The sequence below is a fragment of the Ochotona princeps genome, chromosome 13, assembly GCF_030435755.1.
Source record: "Ochotona princeps isolate mOchPri1 chromosome 13, mOchPri1.hap1, whole genome shotgun sequence".
Lineage (NCBI taxonomy): Eukaryota > Metazoa > Chordata > Mammalia > Lagomorpha > Ochotonidae > Ochotona > Ochotona princeps.
The window spans coordinates 47007581-47027814 of NC_080844.1; the positions used below are offsets into that span (position 1 = coordinate 47007581).

The window sequence follows — 20234 nt, forward strand, 5'->3', positions numbered from 1 at the left end:
ACATTTTCCTCACAATGTCAGACTAAGCTATTATTTTACATCTGAATGGAAGAAACTGTGCCCATTCGAACTTCCTGGCTGCTAACTGGAGAAGATCCAACCACAATCAGAAAAACATAGAAATATGAATAATAATTATACTCAAAGACATGAAAAAAACATTTGTTCTAGTTCCAAAACACTAACTAGTATCTTTGAAAGCAAATATAAATAGTAGTAACTCAGAAAGAATACTAAAATGTATCAGAGAAATAGTCCTTTAAAATATAATTCATGAGTACTAAAACTATCTTAATTTTGTTACTAGTCTTTATATGCCACAATACACATTTCTGCTTAGGGCCTGGCATTGTAGCCTAGTAGCTAAAGTTCTCACCTTGCATGTGCTGGGATGCCATACGGGCCCCGCTTCCCATCCAGCTCCCTGCTAGTGGCCTGGGAAAGCAGTCAAGGACAGCCTAAAACTTTGAGACCCTACAACCAAACCAGAGTCCTGGAAGCAGCTCCTGGCTCCTCCTGGCTTTGGACAGGCTCAGTTCTGACCATTGTGGCTACCTGGGAAGTAAATCAATGGATGCATGTGGCCACATGAACTCTACATGACTGTAACAGCCAGAGCTGAGCTAATCCAAAGCCAGGAGCCAGAAACCTCTTCCAGGTCCTCCAAGACTTTGGGCCATCCTAACCTGCTTTCGCTGGCCACAACCAGGAAGCTGCGAGGGAGGTGGAGATAGAATCCCTGAACATGCAAGCAAAGTACTTCAGCTACTACTACAGCACCAGAAACTTTTAAGCTTAAAAAAAGACATAGAATCTCAGAACCCTATCCATCAAAAGACAGAGGACAGAACAAGTCAATCAACCACCTCAGCTATATGTTGGCAAAAAACCTGGGCAAACAGAGACTCTAAGATGGACTATGTCAACCAGTGGATTCTCCAACAACGACTGTATCGTGCTTGGAGTGGTGAGAGCGGCAGCAATTCGTAACTGTTGAACTATCAAAACCACTTGAGCAAGACCCTTGGAGCATGCCCCACATCTGGGACCTGGGGTGGGTGGGTAACTGGGTGGGGTTTCTCCCTTAAAATCCCCTTTTACATCAGATACATTAAGGAAACAATACGGAACTAATTGTCTTGCCCATCTTCCTGTAGTGCTTGAATTTTTTTACCCTAATTATGTTAAGACTGTCAAATAAATAAATAGGGTCTGGTGGTGTGGCCTAGCAGCTAAAGTCCTTGCCTTGAACACTCCAGGATCCCACATGGGCGCCAGTTCCAATCCCAGCAGCCCCACTTCCCATCCAGCTCCCTGCTTGTGGCCTGGGAAAGCAGTGGAGGATGGCCCAAAGCTTTGGGACCCTGCACCCGTGTGGGAGACCAGGAAGGGTTCCTGGTTCCCGGCTTCGGATCGGCACAGCACCGGCCGTTGCGTTCACTTGGGGAGTGAATCATTGGACGGCAGATCTTCCTCTATCTCCTCCTCTCTGTATATCTGACTTTGTAATAAAAAATAAATACATAACTCTTTAAAAACAAAAAAATAAATAAAAATAAAGTTTTAAGTTAAAAATAAAAATCACAGAATAAATGTAGTGTCTATCACACAACACTGGATTCCTGGTTCTTCGAAATCTCTGAAAATAGAGTCTCATGTTCAGCATTTAAGCATCACTTCTAAGAATAATTTGAAGGCAGCTTTTATGAAAAATAAAGTTTAGGAGAATCAAGATGGCGGAATAGGGTAAGGACACGTTTATACAGACAGAAAAACATTTAATCAGGATGAAGCAGAGAGGACATATTTCAGAAAATAGGAAAGGACAGAACAACAGCAGAGGGGTACCTGGAGACTGACAGACACAGGAAAGCAGCGGACACAACAGTGTGGTGTTGCAGAGACTGATATTCCAGCACGGCGATCTGAACTCCACAGCAGCCGGAACTCCACCAGCAACCAGGTGGGAAGGGACTTTCCCTGGGAGCTTGGGAGGTGAACCCAAAGAACTGTCCGTTCTGCTGGTCCGTTTGATTTGACCAGGAGCAGAGACACAGCAGCAGATCTCAGACAGGCAGTGCGAGAACAGAGTGGATTTCACAGTCCAGTCAGCCCCCTAGAGCTGAATTGGGCGCCATTTTGCGTAAGGAGGAAAGGGCGAGGGAGAAGACTGAGCATGCGCTGAGCTGGGAGTGAGCTCATTTCTGTCGGGGTGAACTGCAACGACATGCATTCTACGGATTCCACTTAGGGCAGGTCTGGGATAGCCCTTGGATCTGACGGCCAGCAAATCAAGAACCTTCGTGGTTGTACGGCAGGCGCCATTTTGGGCACTGCAGCAAATAGCTTTGGGACTGCAGCGGACAACAGTGAACTGCGCATGTGCTAATCTCGCAAAAACTTGCTGAGGTCTGAGATTGCACTGGTCCAGCAGAAAAATAATACTGACTGGGTCATCGTACGGGTCAAAATAGGTCCGTGTGGCACCAGACCTAAAGTCCAACAGGTTCCGACAAGATCAGCGCCACCAACAACCTAATTATATAGGACACCTGGTGTCTCTCTAATCCTGGGACCTGCTCCAACCGGAAGTGGGAGAAAGGTTGCAGAGACAACAGTGCAGCCTCACCACGGTATCACAGGAGGTGGAGAGTGGTGAGCCAAGAGCTGGGGCTGTGGAGACCACAGTGGAAATCTGACATAAGAACCCAGACCTGAAACTCGCTGGAGGTTGTGGCACAAGTGGCTGCAAGAAAAGTTGTGTACCAACCGCAATAAGTAAAATTGCATTGTAGACCTGTGAGTGACACAGCTTAGAAACCTGCCAAAAGGAGAAGACTCTGCTAACCAGAAGTACAATGACCAACAGCAAAAGAAGAGACAAAGGCACAATGAATATTGCTGAAAACTCTCCTGCAAGGGAGCAAAACCCTCTGCCAATCTCAGAGTTAACTGAGGAAGACATCGAGACAATGGGGCACACAGAATCCATAAGACTCATTTTAAAGATTCTGATCAACAATGAGAAGCTCATGCAAGAGTTCAAAGAATTTAAGGAAGCAATAAAGCAAATCAAGGCTGGTATATCAGAAATTAAGAACACAGTAGAGCAAATTAAGAGTACAGTGGAGAGTCTCCAAAATAGAATGAAGCAAGCAGAAGAAAGAATCTCAGAATTGGAAGGTATTTCCTGTCACCAGGGGGAAGCAAACAAAAAGCTGGAAGCAGAGCTGGATCAGGCCGAAAAAAGTATTCAAGAATTGAAAGACACTATTAAGAGGCCAAATCTAAGAGTTATGGGAGTCCCAGAAGGTGCAGAAAGAGAAGCTGAGTTTGCAAGTGTATTTAATGAAATAATAAAGGAAAATTTCCCTAATCTAGAGGAAGAATTGGGAAACAACATCCAGGAGGGGCACAGAACTCCCAACAGGCTTGACCAAAAGCAATCTTCACCATGACATATGACCATCAAGCTCTCTTCAATTGAACATAAGGAAAATATCCTTAAATGTGCACGTGAAAAAAAATCAATTGACATATAAAGGAAAGCCAATTAAGCTCACAGGAGATCTCTCACAGGAAACTCTACAGGTAAGAAGAGAATGGAGTGACATATTCCAGATTCTAAAAGAAAAAAATTTTCGGCCCAGGATAACATATCCAGCAAAGCTTTCTTTTGTCTTTGAAAATGAAATAAAATTCTTCCACAGTAAAGAAAAGCTAAAAGAATTTGCCTCTTCCAAACCTGTCCTACAAATGATACTTCAAGATGTTCTCTTGGCAGAGAAGAGGAATAGCACCTACCAAAACCAAAGGCAAATGGGAAGAACAACCCAGTAAAATGACAACAGAAGACTAAACCAATGAACAACCCATTCCTAAAATGACAGGACCAACGTAACACCCATGTATATTAAACTCTGAATGTAAATGGCTTAAGCTTAATCAAACATCGTAGAGTAGTATACTTGATTAAAAAACAAAACCCATCTGCTTATTGTCTGGAGGAGACACACTTCAACAAAGATTAGCGGAAACTATATCACATGGGTTTTGTTATTCTCTGTTAGTTTCATCTCTTCAAAACACTTCCTTCGGATTAAATCATTCAATGACTCGTATGTCATACGGTAGAATCATTTTCTTCAAGAAGGTTCTTGATTTTCATTTCTTCAGCTACACATTAGTCATTTAATAGCATGTTATTTAACTTCTTGGTGTTGTTAATTTCTTTTTTCTTCCTGTTGTTGATTTTGTTTTGTCGCTCTTCATTTAAGGGGATGTATAGTAGCTGTGTAATGGAGACTGTCATATCTAGTAACATGTCATTTAACTTCAGGCATTGTAAATTTCTATTTGTTGATTTTTATTGTGACTTTTCATTTAAGGGGATGTACAGTAGTTGTGTAATGGAGACTGTCATATCTAGTAACATGTCATTTAACTTCATGGCATTGTAAATTTCCTCTTTTCTTTCTATTGTTGATTTTGAAACATGACTTTTCATTTAAGGGGATGTACAGTAGCTGTGAAATGGAGACTACGTTCAGATGTGAGGATGTAGTGTGGTATACATTTCTGCTTCCAGACAAAGATGGACTTACAATGAAACTGTTTACTAAATCTTGACAATAGGATTCTGGACTCTTTGCCATTGTCCAGGCCTGCAATGATGGACATATGACTGAGTATGAAGAACTATATGTTAGTAATGATATAGAGGAATGGGGGGGAGGGAACTGGGGAGGGGATAAAGGAATACGAAACTGTACTATAAAATAATAAGAATAATAATAAAATGTATAAAAAAAAAAGAAAAGAAAAATAAAGTTTAAAAAGCCCTATTCTTGTGGTAAAGCTCCTGCCTTACTTCTGACATCCTCTACCAGAAGCATTAAAAAAAATTCCCACAGAAACACTATAAAATCGATTTCCTTTAACATCAAAAAAGCAACTCAGGAAGACCTATTTCCAAATACAGTTGTGAGAAAAAAATCATTTAAAGGGAATTACCTGGTCCAGTTTGCGCTTTAGTGTAGAGACTTCTTTGGGGTTGGAAAAGGTGATGTCTAATCCAGGTGAGATAGCGTAGATGAACTCGATCTCATATTCCCGGGCAGCAGAGATGAGAGTCATAAGTTGCTCTAAAGAACAAAGTTCATGGTTTTAGAAAGCAGCAAAAAACTAATACTTACTTTTCAACTGAAGAGATCATTTCCTCCAACTTACAAGAAAGGAAAAGTATTTTATATCTGACAAAATTGTCATGTTTCATATGACAACAGGCCATACAAAATGACACAAGCCTGAAATAATTTAATGTCATGGCAATAGAAAAAGAACTGTAATCTTTGCATTTTTGATCAATTTATACCAACTGAAAATAAGAGGCCCTTCTTCATTTCCAATTATTTTGTGGGCCAGGCATGGTAGCCCAACGGCTAAAGTCCTCGCCTCACATGTGCCAGGATCCCACATGGGTGCCAGTGCCAGTTTGTGTCCTGATTGCTCCACTTCCTATTGAGCTCCCTGTCTGTGGCCTGGGAAAACACCAGAAAGCAGCCCACGCACTGGGACCCTGTATCCTGGTGCAGACCCACAGGAGGTCTCCTGCTCTAGCCACTGTGGCCATTTGGAGAGTGAACTAGCAGATGGAAGATATTTCTGTCTCTATAAATCTGACTTTCCAATAAAAATAAATCTTTTGAAAAAAAAATTAAATTAGAAAATAAATAAAAAAGAAAAGCCAAGCATTTTTTCATTCTTTTTTTCTTTTTTGTGGGGGTATGGTGGGGGAAAAGTCAATAACTTTTTTTCCAGGCCCAGCATGATAGTGTTGTGGTTGAAGTCCTCTCCTTGCACGCACTGGGATCCCATGTGGGTGCCGGTTCCAATTCTGGCGGCCCCGTTTCCCATCCAGCTCCCTGCTTGTGGTCTGGGAAAGCAGTCGAGGATGGCCCAAAGCTTTGGGACCCTACACCCATGTGGAAAACCCACAAGAAGCTCCTGGCTCCTGGCACTGGATCGGTGCAGCACCAGCCATTGCTGCCACTTGGGGAGTGAACCATCGGACGGAAGATCTTCTTCTCTGTCTCTCCTCTCTGTATATCCTCCTTTCCAATAAAAATAAATATTTAAAATAATAATAATCTTCCTTTAATTGCCTTTTCTCAAAACTGTTACACTGTCAATTCTCTTACTGAACATAAAACCATCAATTTCCATAGCATTTGAAAGGCATATATGCTGGAGCTGGCACAATGGCTTAACTGGTTAATCCTCCACTTCCAAGCATGGCATCCCATTTGGGTGCCAGCTCATATCCCAACTGCTCCATTTCCAATCTCAGCAGCTCCATTTCCCATTCAGCTCCTAGTTTGTGGCCTAGAAAGCGACAGATGATTATTCAGAGCCATGGGATCCTGCACCCATGTGGTAGACCTAGAAGAAGCTCCCAACTCCTGGCTTCAGATTGGCTCAGCTCCAGCCACTGCAACCATTTGTGAAGTCAATCAATTGGTAGATGAAAGATTTTTTTTCTTTCCTTCTCTCCAAATCTGCCTTTCCAATAAATATAAATCAATATTAAAAAAGAGAAGTCCATGGTTTTTCTAATGTATAAGGCCTTTAAGAAGAAGGTGGAGATTTTCTCTGCACTCCTAACCTATAGTGTAACAAGAGGAATATTAAACAAATTTAGTTTTTCAGTTCTTAAGAGGCAGTTCCACTGGGGGTTCCACCTTCTACAGGGGAAACATATTTGTGGTGGGATCCAAGAACAACCCTGACACCCTCTTAAAAGGAGGTTGTGGGGCTTGGCGGCGTGGCCTGGTGGCTAAGGTTCCCGCCTTGATCCCATGTGGCCCCTGGTTCTAATCCCGGCGGCTCCACTTCCTCTCTGTCTCTCCTCCTCTCAATATATCTGACTTTGTAATAAAAATAAAATAAATCTTTAAAAAAAAAAAAAAAAAAAAAAAGGAGGTTGTGTGTACAGAGCAGGAGGGGATCTCAGTGTGGAACAAGAGGATAAGAGGAGGTCTGTATCCTAGTCCTGAAGACTCCCGGAGGCCTCCCAGGTGCTTTCACCACAGAAGCAATGGATACTTCACCGAGGATTGTCAGTATGGACACAGAGAACCGTATCCTGACTGCCAAGGAGATCACAGGGATCACTTGGCCCCTGAAGGCCTAGGTCAGTCATTTCCTATTGGATTTTCCACACGGGATGCCAGCAGCCCAAAACCCTCTCATAGGGTCTGCTGACATTGGAACTACAGTCAGGAGCCCTGGGTGACATTCAGAGATAAAAAGGATTGTAAATTTCCTTCTGGACTCTGAAGAGGAGCTTTCTCTGGTCCTTATCTAGTTCCAGCATTGGCTCCCAGCTCTCTCTTACACCAACCATCAGGGTTGTTTGTGAGCCCCAAAATTAGTTCAGACAGACAGAGACTAATAAAGGTTAGCTAGTTGATAATCACTCAGCTTGTACCTTACTGATCAGGCTTCCCATTATGCTTTTCAGATAGACAAGAGAGAGACACTGATTTTATATAAAGTCTGGAACAGCCAGGGAAAAGGCCAACTAGCCTATAATCGCTCAGCCTGTACTTACTGGTCAGGCTCCCTATTTGCTTCTCCCGGACTTTACTAGGTAGGAAGTAGAGTTAAATTCTTCCTCACTCACTAGGTTGTTGGAGATTTCCCTGCTCACCTGCCTAAAACTTTTCTATTCTTCAACTGTTAAAATGCAAAGTTCTGTAAAACCATGCTTAATCACTATATACTGCAAAGTTTAAATTGTGGCTTAAGATTCTCCTCCCAAAAAACCTTTATCAATTTATGACTGTTAATGCTAAACAAGATGTAACTACATAGAAACTTTGATATTAAGTTTGTACTCAGCTGTTATATATGATGGATGTTAATGTTGATCCTTTCACTGTTCCTGTGAAAACTCAGAAACATGTTAACTTGGGAGGAAAAAAAAAGGTTTATAGCAGCCAGTTGTGTATATACTAAAATTGAGATGTCAAGGAAGTAGTTACAGGATGTGGTTAAGAACTTGCATTTTCTAACATATTGGTCACTCAATACCATGTCAATTAACATGAAGATGTTGTTCATTTCAATGTTTCTTCCTGTTGTTGAAGTTGTGTAGTGACATCTCATTGGAGGAGACTATATTCTGCCAGCTCTACTTTCAGACCAAGGATGGTCTCCCAATGAAACTGTTGAATTTATCTGGACAATAAGAAGCTGGACTCTCCACATAGTCCATGCCCGCAATGAAGGAACCATGACTAGTTATGAACTGTACTACTGTAACAATTTGGAGGAATGCAATACGCAGGGGAAGGTTTGGGAAGGGCGCTAGAGGAATGCCAGAGCCTATGAAACTACGTCATAAAAATTAATTAACTAAAAAAAAAGTCTCGGGGCTTAGCACGACAGACTAGCAGCTAATGTGCTTGAACACACCAGGATCCCATATGGGCACCGGTTCTAACCCCACCAGCCCTGCTTCCCATCCAGCTCCCTGCTTGTGGCCTGGGAAAGCAGTTGAGCACGGCCCATGGCCTTGGGACCCTTCACCCACATAGGAGACCCAGAAGAGCTCCTGACTTCAGATCTGTGTAGTACCAGCCACTGCAGCTGCTTAAGGAATCAATCAACAGACAGAAGGTCTTCCTCTCTGTCTCTCCTCCTCCCTATATATCTGCCTTTCCAATAAAAATAAATAAATCTGGGGCCCAGCGCAGTGGCTTAGCAGCTAAAGTCCTCGCATTGCACATGCCAGGATCCCATGTGGACGCCAGGTCTAATCCCAGTAGCTCCACTTCCCATCCAGGTCCCTGCTTGTGGCCTAGGAAAGCACTCGAGGATGGCCTAAGGCCTTGGGACCCTGCACCCACATGGGAGACCTGGAAGAAGCTCCAGGCTCCTGGCTTATGGATTGACTCAGCCTCAGCCATTGTGGTCACTTGGGGAGTGAATCATTGGATGGATGTCCCAGATGCTTTGCTTTCCATCCAGCTCCCAGCTTGTGACCTGGGAAAGTAGTTGAGGATGGCTCAAAGCCTGGGATCCTGCACTGACAATGGGAGACTGGGAAGAAGCTCCAAGCTTCTGGCTCCTGATCAGCTTAGTTCCGGCTATTGTGACCACCTGGGGAGTTAACTGGTGGATGGAAGATCTTTCTCCCTGTCTCTCCTTCTCTATGTACATCTAACTTTGTAATAAAAAATAAATAAATCTTTAAAAAAAAATAGTAATTTTCCTAAATATATTAAACACTACTTACTACTACTACTGCATACACATAACTCATAACTCCCACTGGCATCTCAATAATCACTTGACTTCACTGATTACTGATCACATTGCATTCATTACAAGCACAGGAAAACAATTATAACGGCACAAACTTGCTGCCTCAACCGGGCTCCGTAACCCATCTTTCTAGTTAAAGGTGTATACTACTTAAGGCAAAAGAAAAAAAGGCTTCCTCATCTATTTACATCCTCAAAGAGCAGCACCACCTCTCTAACAGCCACTAAAGTGTTTATCAGGCACTAACTTCCTAAGCAATTGTGGACCTAACTCTACCTAAGAATACACACAGCAACAATACTCTGCTACGGTTATCCACTTCACTAGATCAGACTGAGGTCTTTTGTCTTAGACAGTGTCAGCCACAGTGCTCATAACCAAGTGGCAACAGGGCCTGAGATGGAAGGAAAAACCATTCAGAATGATCTTGTCTTTAAGATGCTGATATTTTGTCCATCATAAACTCCTTGCATTTACGTTGTCTCTTAAAATCTGCAATCACAGCAAGTGTTTCACTCCCCACGCCACAGATCTAGCTGAGTTTTAGTACCTCTTTGTTCAGTGGCCCACCTGACTAGACAACTGGCAGAAAACCCCGTCTATGACCATGGAGAGTTAGATGGCAAACCCTCAAGTAACATTTGTGGCCATGACCTTGTTAGCACTGCTCTTTCAACTACACTGACTTACACAACCTAAACAGCTACCTGACCAAAAAAGAAAACACCTAAGAAAGTAAAAATAAAATGCTTACTATGATTCTTACAACTACACGTAAAATACATCAGTCTTTTTCAGATATTATGAGATTTATAGATTAAAAGAAAAAGATTACCAGCTTCTTCTACTGAATACATTTCTCGCCAAAACATTCTATGTTTGTAGTCATCTTTTGGGGCATATAAGTAGGTATTTAATTCCCATTTCTGCAGCCTTAAAGGAAAAGAAAATCACATATAAACAGGCAACATTTATAGCGTGTCAATTTTCCCCTTTTCTTGAAGCATCTCTACTTCAGTTATGAAAAGCCTAGTACAGCACCTCTTGACCTTTTTGTAATCAGACATATGAAACAATTAATTAAACATTGAGGATAGAACTATGGTTAGTGGGTAAAACTGCTGCCTGTAGCAGCAACATCTATCTAGGCGCCAGTCTTGTCTGCTCCACTTTCAATCCAGCACCCTGCTGATGTGCCCAGCAGGGCAGCAGAGAATGGGGGACAGCACTCATGTCAGAAGCTCAGGAGGAGAGCTGGCTCAACTGCGGCCTGTGTAGTCCTATTTAAGGAGTGAACAAATTTCTCTAACTCTGGCTTTCAACAAATGCGGAAATCTTTAGAAAGTCCCCTGCTTCAAATAGTAAAAATTTACCTTCTGAAGAGTTCTTTCCTCTGTTCCATAACCCAAGGTCTTCCATAAAATCCTAGATTCAAAGTAGAAATGAAATTATTTAAGTTAAAAGCATGTATTAAAGGTTTTTTTTTAACAAAAGCATGTTACAAGATATAATTCAAGCACATTAAAGAAAGTATGAGACACCAAAGTCTGAAGGACACATAGTAAAACATGACGGTTTCTTTTCTTTCTTTTTTAAGATTTTATTGCCAAGTCACATATACAGAGAGGAGGAGAGACAGAGACAAAGATCCTTCCGTCCAATGATTCACTCCCCAAGTGGCTGCAACGGACGGTGCTGCGCCAATCCGAAGCCAGGAACCAGGAACTTTTCTTCCAGGTCTCCCACGCGGGTGCAGGGTCCCAAGGCCTTGGGCCGTCCTTGACTGCTTTCCCAGGCCACAAGCAGGGAGCTGGATGGGAAGTGCAGCTGCCAGGATCAGAACTGGCATGTTCAAGGAGAGGACTTTAGCCACTAGGCCTTTTAATTCTGCCTTTAAAATAACTTTCTCTACAAATCTGCCTGTCCTTCTCTCTGACTTTTCAACAAAAATAAATAAATCTTAAAAAAAAAAAGGGGGGGGGGGGCTTGGCAGCGTGGCCTAGTGGCTAAGGTCCTCGCCTTGATCCCATATGGCCGCTGGTTCTAATTCCGGCAGCTCCACTTCCTCTCTATCTCTCCTCCTCTCAGTATATCTGACTTTGTAATAAAAATAAAATAAATCTTTAAAAAAAAAAAGGGGGGGGGAAGGGCAGGGTAGTGTTCTAGTGGCTATTACTCCTACCTGTGCCAGGGCCCACATGGGCGCTGATTCGTGTCCCAGTTGTTCCACTCCCCATCCTGTGACTTGGGAAGCTCCCTGCCTGCGACTTGGGAAGGTAGTTGAGGATACCCCCAAAGCCTCGGGACCCTAGGATACCCCGGAGAAGCTTCTGGCTTCAGATGGGCTCAATTCTGGCCACAGGTGTTTTCAAGTGATGGCTTAGGAGTAACAACTGATTATGCAAGGATGTTTGACCTTAAGAATCAATGGAACCCACTGTCTCTAAAGACCTGAGTACATTGCTTGAAACTGTTTACCAGATTGTAGGAGGTGTTTTTTGACAAATGAAGATTAACAGTAAGAAATAAGAATTCAAGAAAACCATGAATGAAGCATCAGTTTTCAAAAGGTTGAAGATGGAAGTAAATGAAGAGAATGTACACTGGAAGAAATTGCAACATGGGGAACTCATTAAATAAAAATTTATTAGCTTTGGGCCCAGCGCCATGGCCTAGCAGCTAAAGTCCTCGCCTTGAACATCCCGGGATCCCATTTGGGCGCCGGTTCTAGTCCCAGTAGCTCCACTTCCCATCCAGCTCCCTGCTTGTGGCCTAGGAAAGCAGTAGAGGATGGCCCAAAGCCATGGGACTCTGCACCCATGTGGGAGACCCGGAAGAAGTTTCTGGCTTCTGGCTTCGGAACGGCCAGTTGCGGCTCACTTGGGGGAGTGAATCATTGGACGGAACATCTTCCTCTCTGTCTCTCCTCCTCTGTGTATATCTGCCTTTCCAATAAAAATAAGTAAATCTTCAAAAAAAAATTAGCTTTAAATAATCTTACCTTATTACAAAGCATAAAAAATAAACTTTACACTGGTTTGTAGGAAGTTAAAAAAAAAAAAAAAGCTGAAACTATAATCTCAGTGCCAGTGGTAGCAAATGCAAATATTTTAATTCCAGAGCAAGGCTTGAACACATGAGAATGTAAGACTGGGATGCCCCAGAGTATCCACTGCAGGAAACAAACTTGCAGACTCAGGACCTAATTGTATTTAGAGCTCTTTAGTGTGCTAATCATAGCTGCACCATACACATCACCACTTGTCAACTGTTCTTTCCACCTGTCAGTCTAACCATTAGGAAGAGAGAAGGCATATTTTCAGAGGTAGCATGATGGTAGTTAATAAAAATTTTATATCAAAATACTTATGCTCCCCTCAGAAATATTTCCTAAACAAGCACTACAAAAGCTATGCACATAAATTTCATTGTATCATGTATAAAAATTGTAACACTTTTTTTTTCACTGTTAACACTTTCAATACTGACAATTCAATGTTACACTCTTACTGGTGACCTTAAAACAGTTAAAAATTGTTTTAAAGATGTATTTTATGGGCCAGGGGCTTAAGTCCTCGCCTAGAAACGGCTTGCCAACGGCCAGGATGCCATATTATGCCAGTTCTAGTCCGGCAGCTCAGCTTCCTGGGAAAGCAGTGGAGGACTGCCCAAAGCCTTGGGACCCTGCACCCACATGGGAGACCTGGAGGAAGATCCCGACTCCTGGTTTAAAGCCACATCAATCCCTGAAGTATGCTTAATTAGACAAAACTTACAGACCTTTAACTTAGCATGTAGCATTATCATTTTTCTCTTAAGTAGGCATTAAGCAATCTTTTAGAGTTGTACCAATATAAAAAAAGAAAACTTTCCAAGTGTCTGGCTACATTCAAGTGTCTTTAGAACCCCTGACTGCTCCTTTGGTGGTTCTGGGTGACCAGCAGGTTAAGGAAAAAGTAGTGATGCTAATGCAGGAGTTAAAACCAACAAAGGGCTGCTAGGGAAAAAGGATGAGAAGGCCTGGCAGTAACTTCAGTATTTCCTGTTCTGTTTCACTTTAGGAATGGTGCCAACAGGAAGTACTGTAACATCCCACTCCTCCAGGAAAACACCTCGGTTTTGGTTCAGTTACCAGGAACACATACAAAGGGAGAACTAAAATAGAAGAACAACTCGGTTCTTCAACACAGTTAACAGTCCGCTTTTATTACTTTCAGAACACAATAAACTGAACCATTATGAATCATCTCCTGAGAACCTAAGAGACCACAAATCTCCTTAGACTCACTCCAGGGTGCAGCTTTGATGTGCTGGTACCAAGCATTCCTTCCCCTTCTCCACTTCAACACGTTATACCTAGGACCTAGCAACTAACAACTAAATCCAGGATCCCATTACGACCCCCAGTTGTGTCCTGGCTGCTCCGCTTCCCATCCAGCTCCCTGCTTGTGTCCTGGGAAAGTAGTCAAGAATGGCCCAAAGCTTTGGGACCCTGCACCCGCGTGGGAAAAAGCTCCTGACTCCTGCCTTCTGATTGCGCAGCTCAAGCTGTAGCAGTCACTTGGGGAGTGAATCATCGGATGGAAAATCTTCCTCTCTCTCTTCTCTGTGTATCTGACTTCCCAATAAAAATAAATTTAATATCTTTAAAAAGAAAGGCTTCGTAACAAAACACATCGTTTTTCTAAACTTTTCCTGTATTGAGACCACAGACACTATGAAACTATAAACACTGATTTTAGCAAAACACAGCTTTCCATTCCTAAACTCATCTGTTTTCCCCAACTATTGAACTCTGCATAAAATACCGAGGTAACTACCCATTTAAAAAAAAAAATTGGTGACAATACTGGAAAAGCTATTGTTGTTTTTCAAGAAAGCAACCCTGTTTCGCTTTCCATACAAACTTCTGCATTCTTATCCACGCCCTTACCTACCAGTAGAGATTAACAACAAATGAAAAAAGACAACCTTGAGAACAAAACATTCAATACACAAGGCGGCTTCCGTGGAAAGCAGGGCACAATATCCCCCATTGTTATTCACACACTGTGGTTCAATTTGATAATTTCCCTCACTACTCAAAAAAAGTCCATCAGGTTAATCAAAAGGGAGGAGAAGGTTAGGTAAGAGTGTTTACGTCATTCAATTCAAATTTCGCGTCTCAGACGCCTAGGATTCTTAAAGTCACAGCTTCATCCCTCGAGGGCAAATCCCCGTGACTAGGAGACTGGAGTCTCCAGGTGTAAACCCACCTTCTCTGGACAGGGCTGCCCAGCCCTGATCCAAAACCAAACCCTCCTTGGAGAGGAACCTCACACCAGTGGACGGTGCGCTCTTCCCTTCCCAAGCACAAGCGCGAGTGCGTGCGGACACAACCATACCACCCGTTTTGTTTTTTTTTTTAACACGAGCGCAAAAAAGAAAAAAAAAACCCTGTTGAATAAGATCCCAAGATACAAAGAGGTGCCACCCGGAGCTTAGCACCCCCCGGGGAAGTCGGCCTGGCTCCCAGCCCAAGGCGGGTGGAGTCGTGCTGGTGAGCAGCCAGAGGGGAATTCGACGCCGATTTAAGAACGAGGTGGAGGAGGAGGGGGAGAAACTCAACCCGCAACGCAGGCTCCCCTCGTTTCAACCCGCACCCAATTTCAGTCCTAAGAAACATTCCAGCCTTTTGGAGGCCCCGGAAGTACCGCCAGCCCTCCACCTCCCCTCCCCAGGAGCTAAGGGGTTAGTGGCAGGGCGGGGCGGGGCGCTCACCTTCCACCACGCCACACAGGAACCTCCGAGCCCCTGCGGCCGCCCCTGCCCCCGCCGCTGCCCCGGCCCCGGCTGGGCTGTCTTCTCCAGGGGCTGGAGCTGCCGGCGGCTCCAGCGACGTCCCTGCGGAGGCGGCAGGGTTGGAGCTGAGCTCGCTCTCTCGCTCTTCCAGCGTCGCCTGGCTGTCCTTTTGCACCATCCTCCTGCCCCCGGCCGCCGCCACCTCGGCGGGTCCTCTCGGGCCTCCGTCGGTTGGGCTGCAGCCCCGCAGCCCCGCCAAGGGCCCCTCGGCGCCGAGCGCGCGCCCCCGCCGCGCTTCCCCTCCCCCTCGCTCCGCAGGGGCCCGAGTGCCCGGATGAGAAGGGCGGCGGCACCAGCGCGAGCCCTTTGTCAGCCGGAGCCTCCGCCTAAGCAAGGGAGCCGGAAGCCTCAGCAGACAGCGAGGCGGCAAGCTCTTGTTCCCTGGAAGCAAAAAGCCAAGGCTCGTCTTGGTCCTCCGTTAGCCCCCCGTGTGCCCTCCCGACAGTCTCAACCCCTCCACTGTTTGCTCTCCTGGCCCCGGCGGCTCCTCTCCGGCCTCTACCGCCCGCTTCCTGTTTATCCGCACTGCGCCTGCGCCACAGACCGGATCAGACCGGTCCTCTCAACCCTGCTCCCCCTCCTCTTTCGAGGTCAACCCATTAAGCCGCTTTTGTAGGGGGGATATAAGATAGAGAAACGAGAAACGCACGAGAAAAGGCAGGTAGTGGAGCATACCACTTGTGCTTGCCACCCTCCACAACCAGCCAGGCACCTTGGGACGGACCATTATTCTACCCGAAGAAGGGGAGTATGGGAGGAGGCTGTGGCCGGTACGGGCAATTGGGAGAGAGGGGGTGTTAATGGAAAAAAAAGAGGTGTTTACTCCTCAATGCGCAGGCGCGGAAAAGAAGTCTCTGGTTCTTAAAGAGGAAGGAGCTGACCTAGTTTCAGTGCAGTTTCTTGTCTTTACATCTCCCCGGCCTGGGCTCGGTTCTGTGAAGGCACCATTCTAAACAGCTCAGCTCACCCCTCTTCCTTCAGTCATTTTCTCTTACCCACCCCTCCCTACCCTAGCGCTGGTGCTAATCCCTCTTTAAAATTCAATCCTCTGCACATTTCTTAAGTCCGCCAACCCTGATTGGGCTGTGGGGCCTCTATGAGCTCACAGTGCTTTGCATGAGGCGTGGCCCGGTGTAGGGGCGTCCAGGGGAGATGGTGACTATCTCCTCGGAGCCCAGGTAGTGGCTGCGACTTCTCTTTTCAGCTGGATCACCAGTCTTGGTGAGACCGGGAGCAGGGTGGCGGATAGGGGCAAAAGGCAGGTTTGGAAGTAAAATGGACGAAGTCTGAGGGGCCACAAGATTCATGGATTGAGCTTCAGCGTGAGCCACGTGACCTGGGGACACTTCCCAGTCCTACAAGGGCTTGGTGTATGTTCCCACAGCTCCGTGTTATAATACATTTTACACTAAGTTCAGTAACATCTTTATTATTTCACGTTTTGAGAGACAGACAATAAGTCTTCCACCTCTTGACTCCCTCCGCATATGCCTGCAGCAGCCGGGGTGGCCCCCGCAGAAGGCAGGAGCTGACAAACACGTCTGGACAGGTCTCAGTTTGTGATTAAACATGGCCTGGGCGTCTCCCTCTAGTTTGGATTATGGAGGCTCTATATGTAAGTTTGGGGGGTGACTCCTCTCCTGGCAGCCCCACTTGTGGCTCAGACCGCTGCCTCTCCTTTTGTTGTTTTTTTTAATGGAACATTTCACAAATGAGTCACCCTTGTGCAGGAGCGGTTAATCTTCCCTAGAATATTCCAATTTTTTGTATGATGTGCTGCCTAAACAAGAACAGAGGAAACACCTTGTTAAGGGACCTCCTGCAATGATCGTCGAGGGCTTTACACAGCTTCCCTGGATATTTGGTTCTGTGGGAGTTAGGAGCTGTCCTTAGTTCTAGGACATTTTTCTGCGTCACATCTTACACTGCCTTCAAATGGGCAGTCACACAGTGTCCCTGTTCAGATCTTGGCTTCTCAAACTTGAAGAGTAGTTCCAACCACACAGCTGTTACACATTTTCTCCCCACATCACCTCCCACCTGTAGCTACAGTAGCAATCACGGCTAAATAGGCTCAAGATAATGTTTATGGGGCTCTTGCCTCAGAATTTAGATTCCAGTTGGAAGAAATAAATCACTGGAACTGATACAAGAGGCACTGTCAGTAGCAGTGGCTTAACGCACTGTGCCACAACTCCAGCACCTAAACATCAGTAATATGCTGAGTGTTCCAAGTCCTCATGAAGGTGTCAGATGGTAGTGTTGGAGCTCAGAGGAGAGTTCTTGGGAGTATAAACTTTGGAACCTCTCCATACAGATGGATTTTATAACTTAAAAAATAATTTCTTTAGAAAGCAAAGTAAGAGAGGGAGAAACCTTCCATTTGCTTGTTCTCTCCCCAATGGACACAACAGCTGGGACAGGGGTTGGACTAGGCCAAAGCTGGGTCTCCCCTATGGGTCATCCTCTGCTACTTTCCCAGGCAAATTAGCAGTCAGCTGGATCAGAAGTAAAAAAAAAAAACAGGCATCACATCAGTGCATAGATGAGATGTGGCATTGCAGTGACAGCCTTATCGTGCCACAACAGTGGTGCCCACAGATGGTGTTTAAACCATGGCGTTAGGGGTGATTTGGAGAAACAGCTCAGATCTGAACTGAAGAAACCAACATTTAGCATAAGAACAAATCTGCAACGGAGGGCTGGAGCAGGCGCTAGCGAAAGGCAAGAGAAGAGTGTTCTGACAAGGGTCTGCTTTCATCATTCTGAATTTGCCCAACAACCAAGACAAAATGATGTGGATGCCAACATGCCATCTTTTTCTGGCTCCCATCTGGGCATTTCTCACCTCACTAGCAAGTCTCAGCTTCAAACCTTAACCTCCCCGAAACTCAGATCTATCCTAAAAATGGACACTGCGAGGGTGGGTGTTTGGTGCGGTGGCATCCACATCCAATAATGCCACTCCTGTATTCAGCCTCCTGGTCCCTGCTACTCATATGAGATAGCCAGATATAGTCCCTGGTTTCTAAGTCCCAGCTGGCTTCAGCTCGGCCCAGCCCCAGCTGTTAGGGGAGCTTTCAGGAGAATAAATTAACAGGTAAAAGTGCTTACTCTTTCTTTCAAATAAAAGAAAAATTTAAAAATGGAGACTGTCGGGGCCCGGCGGCGTGGCCTAGCAGCTAAAGTTCTTGCCTTGAACGCCCCGGAATCCCATATGGGTGCCGGTTCTAATCGCGGCAGCTCCACTTCCCATCCAGCTCCCTGCTTGTGGCCTAGGAAAGCAGTTGAGGACGGCCCAAAGCTTTGGGACACTGCACCCATGTGGGAGACCCGGAAGAGGTTCCTGGTTCCCAACTTTGGATTGGCTCAGCACCGGCCGTTGTGGTCACTTGGGGAGTGAATCGTCGGGTGGAAGATCTTCCTCTCTGTCTATCTGACTTTGTAATAAAAAATAAACAAATATTTTTAAAAAATGGAGACTGTTTCGAGCTGGCATTGTGGCATAGCAAGTTAAGCCTCCACCTGTGATGCCAACATCCCATATGGGCACCAGTTCAAGTCCTAGCTGCTCCACTTCTGCACAAGCTCCCTGCTAATGCACCTGGGAAAGCAGCAGGAACTGGCCCAAATCTTTGGGCCCCTACACCCACGTGGGTAACCCAGATGAAGCGCCTGGCACCTGGCATCAGGCCAGCCCAGTTCCTGCCATTGTGGACATTTGTTATTCTTTCACATAAAATTAAAAAAATCTTTTTACAAAAAGGTGATTTTTCTCCATATCTGACACATATATACACATAATGTGTTGCTATTTATTAATGCCTATTATGTGCCACATGCCATACACAGAATGTACATGTCTCTACTGTGCCCCAAGGCTACCCTGACAGAGATGTAGTGGACTGGGTTTGTTGAGATCTTACCACAAAATCATAAGGCCTCTCTCTTCTCTGAGCCTTTTTTTGTTTTTGTTTTTGTTTTTAATGGAAGGCTGGTGACCTATTACAGTAGCCTAGTGGCTAAAGTCCTCATTCTGCCTGTGCCATGATTCCACATGGATACTGGTTCCAGTTCCAGCTGCCCCACTTCCCATCCAGCTCCCTGCTTATGACTGAGGAAAGCAGTTGAGGATGGTAGAAAGCCTTGGGACCCTGTACCTAGACGGATGGTCCAAAGGGGGCTCCTGGCTTCAGATCAGCTCAGTTCCGGCTGATGGGAACACTTGGGGAGTGAACCAGTGGATGGAAGCTCTTTCTCTCTGTAAATCTGCCTTTCCAATAAAAATAAATAAACATTTAAAAAAAAAAGAAAAAGAAAGGCTGCGAGGCACAGTACATGGTGTTTTGCTTTGTTTGTTGTTCAAGATTTATCCATTTCTTTATTGGAAAGGCAGATCTACAGAAAAAGGAGACAAAAAAAATCTTCTGGACTCAGTGCTATAGCCTAGTGGCTGAAGTCCTCACCTTGAACTTGCTGGGATCCCACATGGGCACCAGTTCTAATCCCAGCAGCCTTACTTCCCATCCAACTCCCTGCTTGTGCCCTGGGAAAGCAGTCAAAGACAGCCTAAAGCCTTGGGGATCCTGCACCCATGTGTGAGACCAGGAAGAAGCTCTTGGCTCCTGGCTTTGGATTGGCTCAGCTCCAGCTGTTACAGCTGCTTGGGGAGTGAATCAACAGATGGAAGATCTTTCTCTGTCTCCTCCTCTCTGTATATCTGACTTTGCAGTAAAAATAAATAAATCTTAAAAAAAATCTTCTACTAGTTCACTCCCAAAATGGACAGAAAGTGGAACAGCTGGGACAGGACGCATCACCCATATGAGATCCTGGCATGTGCAAAGCGAGGATTTAACTACTGAGTTGCCATGCCAGGCCTATTTTCGTCACTATAAAATAATCCATTAGTTTAACTTGTCCATTGTTATGTGTGGTTCACACTGCCTGGTTTTAAACGCCCATGTTCCTTATCAGAATGACCTAACTACCCTGATCCCTCATCCAGCTTGAGTGGGAGCCACTTACTTGGGAAGACCCAGATAAGATCCCCTTCTGTAAAG

At 44.9% G+C, this 20234-nt stretch overlaps 1 protein-coding gene across 3 annotated transcripts in view; it reads right to left on the reverse strand.

Moving 5' to 3' along the window:
- The window catches only part of OGA (O-GlcNAcase), a 34208-nt gene extending 18027 nt beyond the window's left edge, over nucleotides 1-16181 (reverse strand). Inside the window, exons 1-5 of one of the 3 annotated variants that reach the window (XM_058671966.1) lie at nucleotides 16053-16181; nucleotides 15091-15213; nucleotides 10704-10755; nucleotides 10166-10263; nucleotides 5014-5144 (exon numbers count right to left, since the gene is read on the reverse strand). In XM_058671966.1, coding sequence (XP_058527949.1) covers nucleotides 5014-5144; nucleotides 10166-10263; nucleotides 10704-10732 — 258 coding nt within the window. In that variant the 5' untranslated portion in view covers nucleotides 10733-10755; nucleotides 15091-15213; nucleotides 16053-16181. Of the gene's footprint in view, nucleotides 1-5013; nucleotides 5145-10165; nucleotides 10264-10703; nucleotides 10756-15090; nucleotides 15695-16052 lie in introns of those variants that run through there. The other 2 variants (XM_058671965.1, XM_058671964.1) reach the window with 2 other exon arrangements.
- Between the last annotated feature and the right edge of the window lie 4053 nt (nucleotides 16182-20234).